The sequence below is a fragment of the Pongo pygmaeus genome, chromosome 16 (genome assembly GCF_028885625.2).
Source record: "Pongo pygmaeus isolate AG05252 chromosome 16, NHGRI_mPonPyg2-v2.0_pri, whole genome shotgun sequence".
Classification (NCBI taxonomy): Eukaryota; Metazoa; Chordata; class Mammalia; order Primates; family Hominidae; genus Pongo; species Pongo pygmaeus.
In genome coordinates this window covers 62,196,445-62,205,768 of record NC_072389.2, presented here as the reverse complement: position 1 = coordinate 62,205,768, position 9,324 = coordinate 62,196,445, and the positions used below count along the sequence as shown (strand labels likewise).

The window sequence follows — 9,324 nt, the reverse complement described above, 5'->3', positions numbered from 1 at the left end:
AAAATTAACAATTTAGAGTGCAGAATTCAGTGGCATTTAGAACATTCACAATGTTGTGCAACCACCACCTCTATTTCTAATACATTTTCATCACCCCAGGGAAAGCCTTATATCTATTGAGCAGTCACTTCCCACTCCCCCAACCAGCTCTTGAGAACCACCAATCAATATGTCACTATGGATTTACCTATTCTAGATTGTTCATGTAATATGGGATCTTTTTATTTGGCTTCTTCATTTAGCATAACCTTTTGAAGTTCAAGAACATTGTAGCATGTATCAGTACTTCACCTCTTTTTATGGCTGAGTAATATTCCATTATATGTATGTACATTTTGTTTATGTGTTCATCTGTTAATGGACATTTGGACCATTTCTATTAATACCTTTTGGCTATTGTGAATAATGTTGCTATAAACATTTGTGTAAAAGCATCTGTTTGACCTTCTGTTTTCAAATCTTTTGGGTATATAGTTAGGAGTGGAATTGCTGGTCATACGGTAATTATATGTTCAACTTTTTGAAAAAAACCATATCTGTTTCTACGGTGGGTGCATCATTTTACATTCCCACTAGCAATTTGTGAGAGTTCTAATTTCTCCACATCTTACCAATACTTGTTATTTTCCAGTGATGACAGCGATGATTATTACTATTATGGCTGACCTAGTGGATATGAAGTGGTATCTCATTGTGGGTTTGATTTGCGTTTCTCTAGTGGCTAATGATGCAGAACAGTTTTTCACGTGCTTGTTGACAATTTGTATAGTCTTTTTCGGAGAAATAGCTATCAAGGACTTTGCTCATTTTAAAATTGGGTTGTCTTTTTGTTATTGAGTTGTTAAAGTTCTTTAAATGTATTCTGGACAGTGAACTCCCTTTTTTTTTTTTTTTTTTTTGACAGAGTCTCGCTCTGCCACCCAGGCTGGAGTGCAGGGGCATGATCTTGGCTCACTGCAACCTCCACCTCCCGGGTTCAAGCAATTCTCCTGCCTCAGCCTCTCAAGTAGCTGAGATTACAGACGTGTGCCACCACGCCCGGCTAATTTTTAGTAGGGACAGGGTTTCACTGTCTCTAGTACATATTGGCCAGGCTGGTCTCAAACTCCTGACCTTGTGATCTACTGGCCTTGGCCTCCCAAAGTGCTGGGATTACAGGCGTGAGCCACTGCACCTGGCCTCTGGACACTAGACTGTTATCACATATATGATTTGCAAGTATTTTCTCCCTTGTATTGGTTGTCTTTTCATTTAATAATGGCCTTTGATGTACAAATGTTTTTCATTTTGATAAAATCAAATTTATCTGTTTTGTCATCTGTTGCTTAAGCTTTTGATAGCATATCTAAGAATCCAGTGTCCAAGGACATGAAAATTTACCGCTATGTTTTCCTCTAAGAGTTTTACAGTTTTCACTCTTACATTTAGGTCTTTGATCCATTTTGAGTTAATTTTTCTATGTGCTGTGATGTAGGGGGTCCCTCTTTATTCTTTTGCATTTGATATTCAGTTGTCTCAGTACCATTTGTTAAAGAGACTATTCATTCCCTATTGAATGGTCTTGGCATCCTTGTTGAAAATCAATTGGCCATAGATAGATGGATTTACTTATGGACTCTCAGTTTTACTCCATGGATCTACAGGTTTATCTTTATGCCAGTATCACATTGTTTTGATTACTTTAGATTTGTGTAAGTTTTAACCAAGAAAGTGTGTGACTTCCAGCTTTGTTATTCTTTTTCTTTTTGGGACGGAGTCTTGCTTCATTGCCCAGGCTGAAGTGCAGTGGCACGATCTCGGCTCACTGCAACCTCTGCCTCCTGGGTTCAAGTGATTCTCCTGCTTCAGCCTCCCCAGTAGCTGGGATTATAGGCGCCTGCCATCAGGCTGGCTAATTTTTGTATTTTAGTAGGGACGGGTTTTCACCATATTGGCCAGGCTATTCTCAAACTCCTGACCTCAAGCGATCCACTCGCCTTGGCCTCCCAAAGTGCTGGGATTACAGGCCTGAGCCACCACGCCTGGCCTGTTATTCTTTTTCAAGTTTGTTTTGGCCCCTTGTAGCTATATGAATTCGAGGATTGGCTTTTACATTTTTGTGAAAAGGCCATTGGAATTTTGACAGGAATTATGTTATCTCTATAGATTTGGATAGTATTGCCATCTTTAGTTTTCCAATCCACCAACACAAGGTGTGTTTCTATTTATTTAGCTCCTCTTTAACTTCTTTCAGCAGTGTTTCGTGTAGATGTCTTTCACTTCCTTGATTAAATTTATTATGAGTTATTTTTGTCTTTTGGATGTTATTATAGTGGAATTGTATTCTTAATTTCTTTTTCAGATTGTTTACTGCTTGTGTATAGCAACACAACTGATTTTTGAGTATTGTATTACACCTGGAATTTGGATGAATTCATTTATTAGCTCTATTATTTCTTCTGTGGATTGTTTGATATTTTCTGTATAGAGAATCAGGTCATCTGCAAAAAGGAATAGTTTTACTTTTTCTTTTAAATCTATATTATTTTTACTTTTTTCTTGCCTAATTTCTCTGGCTAGAACTTCCAGTAAAATGTTAAATAGTACCTGCGAAAGTGGACATCCTTGTCTTGTTCCTGATCTTAGGAGAAAAGCTTTCAGTCTTTCACTATTGAGTACAATATTAGCTGTGGGTTATTCATAAATGCCCTTTATTATGTTAAGGAAGTTCCTTCCTATTTTTAGTTTTCTGGGTGTGTTTGCTCATGAAAGAGTATTGAATTTTGTCAAATGCTTTTCTGTAACAATTGAGATGGTAATATCATGTTTTTCCTTCATTCTATTAATTTGATATATTACATTGATTGATTTTTGTATGTTGAATCATCCTTACATTCTATAGATTCCTGGTATAAAACCCATTTAGTCACACTGTGTAATCTTTTAATATGCTGTTGAATTTCATTTGCTAGTATTTCGTTGAGGAGTTTTGCAACTATATTCATATATACTGAGTATATTGCATATTCTCCTGTGGTTTCTTTATTTGGCTTAGGTGTCAGGGCAATGCTGGTTTCATAGAATAAGTAGAAAGCATTCCCTTCTCTTCTTTAGGAAGACTTTGAGAAGGATTGATATTAATTATTTATATGTTTGGTATAATTCATCAGTGAAGCCATCTTGTCCTGGAGCTTTCTTTGTTGGGAGTTTTATTATTATTATTATTATTACTGATATAATCTCTCTCTGTCTCTCTCTCTCTTTTTTTTTTTTTTTTTGACAGAGTCCTGCTTTGTCACCCAGCCTGAAGTGCAGTGGCGCAATCTCGGCTCACTGCAACCTCTGCCTCCTAGGTTCGAGCAATCCTCCTGCCTCAGCCTCCTGAGCAGCTGGGACTATAGGAGCATGCCACCATGCTGAGCTAATTTTTTGTAGAGGCAGGGCTTCACCATGTTGCCCAGACTGGTCTGAAGCTTTCCTTCTGCCTCAGCCTCCCAAAGTGCTAGGATTACAGGTGTGAGCCACTCACCCTTTTAAATGTAAATGGTTATGTCTTGACGTTCCCTCTGACCCCTGCTTTTTGCTGTATCCCATTGGTTCTGGTATGTTGTTTTCATTTTTATTTATATCTAAGTATTCTCTAACTTCCCTTGTGATTTCTCCTTTGATCTATTCATTGTTTAAGAGTGTTTTTAAATTTCCCATATTGGTGAATTTTCACAAACTTGTTATTTGTGAATAAAAATAGTTTTCTTTTTGTTATTGATTTTTAGCAGCATTCCATTGTGGTCAGAGGATATACTTCCTTTGATTTCAATTTTTAAAAATTTATTGAGAGTGTTATGTGGCCTAATATATGATCTCTCCTATAGAATGTTCCATGAGCACTTGAGAAGATTGTTTATTGTGTTGTTGGGTGGAGAGTTTTATCTATATCTATCAGGTCTGGTTTATGTAGGTCTAGCTGGCCTAGGTCAGGGGTGTTCAATCTTTTGGCTTCCCTGGGCCACATAGGAAGAAGAATTGTCTTGGGCCACACATAAAATACACTAACACTAACCATAGCTGATGAGCTAAAAAAAAAAAAAAAAAAAAAAGAAATCACAAAAAAAATCATAATGTCTTAAGAAAGTTTACAATTTTGTATTGGGCCACATTCAAAGCCATCCTGGGCTGCATGCAGCCTGTGGGGCTGCAGGTTGGAAACGCTTGGTCTAGGTTGTTCAGATCTTTTATTTTCTTACTTATATTCTGTCTAGATGTTCTAACCATTATTGATAGTAGGGTATTGAAGTTTCCAAATAATATTGTAGAATTCTCTATTTCTCTCTTTAATTGTCAGTATTTTTTTCATATATTTTTGAGTTATTTTGTTTGGTGCAAATATATGCATAATTTTTATATCTTCTTGATGAATTGACCCTTTTATCATTACATAATCACCTTCTTTTTCTCTTGTAGCAGTTTTTGGCTTTAAGTCCAAAGTATAGCCATTCCCACTCTTTTTTGTTACTATTTGCATGGAATATCTTTTTTCATTCTGTATTAGTTTCCTAGGGGCACTGTAACAAAGTATTGCAAATAGGGTGCCTTAAAACAACATAAATTTATCTCTTACAATTCTGGAGGCCTAAAGTTATAAATCAAAGTGTTGGCAGGATTATGCTGTTTCTGAAGCCTCTATGGCAGGATCCTTTCTTGCCTCTTCCAGCTTCTGGTAGTCCCAGGAATTCCTTGGCTGATAGCTGCATAACTTCAATCTCTGCCTCCTTTTTCACATGTCTTTCTTCCCTGTGTCTCTTCTCCTCTTCTCTCTCTCTCTTTTTCCCTGAAATCTTGTTTTTATTTTATTTTATTTTTTTTAGAGATGGGGCCTCACCCTGTTGCCCAGGCTGGAGTGCAGTGATGGAATTATGGCTTACTGCAGCCTCAATCTCCCGGGCACAAACAATCCTCCCACCTGAGCCTCTCAAGCAGTTGGGAGTACAGGTACATGCCACCACCCTTGGCTAATTGTGTGTGTGTGTGTATGTGTGTGTGTGTGTGCACACGCATGTGTGTGTAGAGACAGGGTCTTACTATGTTGACCAGGCTGGTCTTGAACTCCTATGTTGCTCAGGCTGGTCTTGAATTCCTGGCCTCAAGTGATCCTCCTGCTGTGGCCTCCCAAGTGCTGGGATCACAAGTGTGAGGCACTATGCCCAGCCTTCTCCTCCTCTTATAAGCACACCAGTCATATTGATTTAGGGCCCATCCTAATGACTTCATCTTAATTTGATTATGTGTGCAAAGAACCTATTTCCAAATAAGGTCACATTCACAGGTACTGAGTGTTAGGACTTTAATATATCTTTTAGAGGGACATAATTTAACCCACATACCATCCTTTCACTCAAACGATTTGTGTCTTTGGATCTAAACTCAGTCTCTTGTGGATTGCATATAGTTGCATCATTTTTAAAAACACACTGTGCTGGGGCCGGGCACAGTGGCTCACACCTGTAATCCCAGCACTTTGGGAGGCCGAGGTGGGCGGATCACAAGGTCAAGAGAGCGAAACAATCCTGGCCAACATGGTGAAATCCCGTCTCTACTAAAAATACAAAAATTAGCTGGGCCTGGTGGTGTGCGCCTGTAGTCCCAGCTATTCAGGAGGCTGAGGCAGGAGAATCGCTTGAACTCGGGAGGCAGAGATTGCAGTGAGCCAAGATTGCGCCACTGCACTCCAGCCTGGTGACAGAGCAAGGCTCCGTCTCAAAAAACAAAAACAAAAAACCAAAAACACATCGTGCTAATTTTTCTGCCTTTTGATTTGAAAGTTTAATCTATTTACATAAAGCAATAACTGATAAGAAAGTACTACTTATGCCATTTTGCTCTTTGTTTTCTGTATGTCTTTTAAAAAAATTCTTAACCTTTTTGTAAATACTACCAGAGCAAGACTTTTCTAAAATGTCAAAAAACAACAGGTGTTGGTGAGGATGCAGAGAAAAGGGAAACTCATACACTGCTGGTGGGAATGCAAACCAGTACAACTTCTATGGAAAACGATATGGAGACTCTCAAAGAACTGAAAGCAGAACCATCATTCCATTCAGCAATCCCACCACTGGTCATCTACCCAAAGGTAAATAAATCATTGTATCAAAGACACACCCGCACCTATATGTTTATCACAGCACTATTCCCAATAGCAAAGATATGGAATCAACCTAAGTGTCTATCCACAGATGATTGGACAAAGAAAATATGGTATCTGTATACCATGGAATACTACTCAGCCATTAAGAAAAGGAATGAAATCATGTTTTTCGTAGCAACATGGTTGGAACTGGAGGCCGTTAGCTTCAGTGAAATAACTCCGAAATGGAAAGTCAAATACCACATGTTCTCACCCATAAGTGGGAGCCAAACAATGTGTACACATGGACATGGAGTGTGGAACAATAGACACTGGAGACTTGGAAAGGTGGGAGGGTTCGAGGGGGGTGAGGAATGAGAAACTACCTTTTGGGCACAATTGTAGACTACCTGGGTGATGGGGACACTGAAAGCCCAGACTTCACCACTACATGATACGTTCATGCAACAAAACTGCACTTGTACCCCCTAAATCTATAAAAATAAAAAAAATACTTTTCTAAAAGAACTTTTAAAGACACCTGGTTTAAGCAAGTACAATTTAGTTAACTATGCAGTTTTAGTGTACTACTAATTAAGTATTATAATTCGTAATAATAGCAAAAATATACATGGTACCTAGAGTTAACAGTGTTAACTCTAAATGTTTGGTCATGATACCATTATGAAGGCTTCAAAAAGGAAAATTTATCATATGCTTTATTCTAAATTCCATATTTTTCTATCAGTTCTTCAGCTTTAGAAATAAAGGCACTCATCATATCTTCCTCTGACAATCCTTTTTGGAGGTTCTGTGCTTCCCATTTGGCCTTGCCTTTTAATTCTAGCATTTCTGAACACTCAATATTAATGTTTCTAATTACAGCTTGTTTGTAAAGCCCATACAGTTCTTTCAGTTCTTCATCAACTGGTCTTGTTTTCAGCTTCCTCACATCTTCTGTGACCATGTCAAAATCAGCCTGCAGGGACATGGTGGTGGCAGCTGGGCTGTTGCTGCTCTCCAGGCACTCCTTCTGTATGTCTTATACCATTTTTGTTCCTTATTTCCTCCATTACTGCCTTCTTTTGTATTCCATTGATTTTTTTTTTGTAGTGTACCATTTAATACCCTTCTAATTTTCTTGACCTTTTTTTAGAGACAGGTTCTTGCTCTGTTGCCCAGGCTGCAGTGCAGTGGCATGATCATGGCTTACTGTAGCCTCACACTCCTCTAATTTTCTTATCAGTATGTTAAAAAATGTTTTTATCCTGGCTAACACAGTGAAACCCCGTGTCTACTAAAAAAAAAAAAAAAAAAAATTAGCCGGGCGTGGTGGCAGGTGCCTGTAGTCCCAGCTACTCAGGAGGCTGAGGCAGGAGAATGGCGTGAATGCAGGAGGCGGAGCTTGCAGTGAGCCAAGATCACGCCACTGCACTCCAGCCTGGGCAACAGAGTGAGACTCCGTCTCAAAAAATAAATAAAAATAAAAGTTAAAAAAATTTTAAGTGGTTACCACAGAGATTACAATCAACATCATAAATTTATAATGACCTAGTTTAAATTGATCCAAATTTAGCTTTGATAGCATACAAAAATCTCTGCTCTGTACAGCGCTGCCCATACTTTATGTTGTGATTGTCACAAATTTTATCTTTATATGTTGTGTGCCCATTAACAAAAATATATAAGATTTTTTCTTACTTTTTTTGTTATTTAAGCACCAAGCACAGGAGAAGCAAGGATACAAGAATTTTTATGTATTTGTCTCTTAAATCATGTGGGAAATAAAAAAAGGAGTTATAAACTAAAAATACAATAACACTGAGTTTTATATTTATTTATATAGTTACCTTTACTGGAGTTCTTTATATGGCTTCTTCATATGATTTCCAATTTTTGTCTTCGTTTCAGCCTAAAGGAATCTCATTTAGTATATTTTTGTAGAGCAGGTTCACTAGGAACAAACTTTCTTAGCTTTTGTTTATCTGGAAATATCTTAATTTCTCCCTCCTTTTTGAAGGACAGTTTTGTGTTTCTGGATTCTTGGTTGACATAAAAGAAAAAGAGAAGAAGGGAGAGGAGGAAAAGGGCCAGGGAGAGAGAGAGAGAGAAACAAAAGGGAAAAAAGGAAGAAAACATTTCTCTTAGTCAGTTCTGTATTGGAGCACTCCTTCAATGTTTAGACAGGCTGTTTATAGCTGTGCCGTAGCCTTCATTTCCTGCTTGCATTGAACCTAGAGATCAGCCAGAAGTGGAAGCTGATCTTCCACATAGATCTTCTCAGGTCTTTTCCAGCATGTGTTCTGCCTTGGGTATGCACATGGCTTTCTAAGTTCCCCAATGTATGTGGACACTTTTGAATGCCTAATTTTCCAAAGAAACTGTCTCCCTGTCTTTTCCTTCCAGGCTTTCAGCATATCTATAGTTTGCCTCAATTGTAATTTTTTTTTGTCCCAGATGTAGCATGTTGTTTATTGGTCTTATAATGTTTGCAAGGAATGCTCTCTGCATAGCCACTTTTCTCCCATGAGTAAGTCTGAGTTAGGTGAAACAAAGGCAAGCTCCTTGTGTCAGTCCTTCAGGTAGCCTTCAGACAGGTTAGAAAAGACAAACACGATTCTTTGTGAATACGATCTGCTCTTTTATCTCTGGAGCCAGAGTGCAGAGTCTAACACTGGCTGCTGTCTTTAAGACTGTCACTGTGTCTGGGAGAAAGGTGGAGCAAAGGCAAGTGAAAATTCAGCAAAACTTTCTGGCATTTTTAATGTCCGTTTCTTGATTTGGTGTTCAGTTTTTTGCTGTAAACCTTTGACGGTTTTCCAGAGTTTTGATAAAGTTGATTCCTATAATTTTGCTCAATTTATCAGTGTTTCTGTGGAAGAAGAGAGTGGGGGAGAGGGGGAAAGGGCCAGGCAAAGAGAGAGGAGGATGCTCTCTCTTGCACGATTTTAACCAGTGTCACCATATATCCTTTTTAATGAGCCATTTGAAAGTAAATTGCAAATATCATAGCACTTCCTTCTCCCAAACATAAACAGTGTATCTTAGGAAAATATAAGTGTATAGGTATATTCTCATCAAATACAATTAACATTGATACAATATTATTATCTAATATACATTCTATTATTAATTTTCCTCAATTGTCCCAATATAGCTTTTCCCTCCATTCCTATTCCAATCAAGTATCACATAAAGCATGGTGGCAAATGTGTTTTTAATTG

At 38.0% G+C, this 9,324-nt stretch overlaps 1 protein-coding gene across 1 annotated transcript; it reads right to left on the bottom strand.

The window, feature by feature from the left end:
- Window positions 1-6,824: 6,824 nt before the first annotated feature.
- On the bottom strand, window positions 6,825-7,091 carry LOC129014493 (acyl-CoA-binding domain-containing protein 7-like). The gene has a single exon (XM_054451979.1). The coding sequence runs from the start codon at window positions 7,089-7,091 to the stop codon at window positions 6,825-6,827; it is 267 nt and encodes an 88-aa protein (XP_054307954.1).
- Window positions 7,092-9,324: the final 2,233 nt, after the last annotated feature.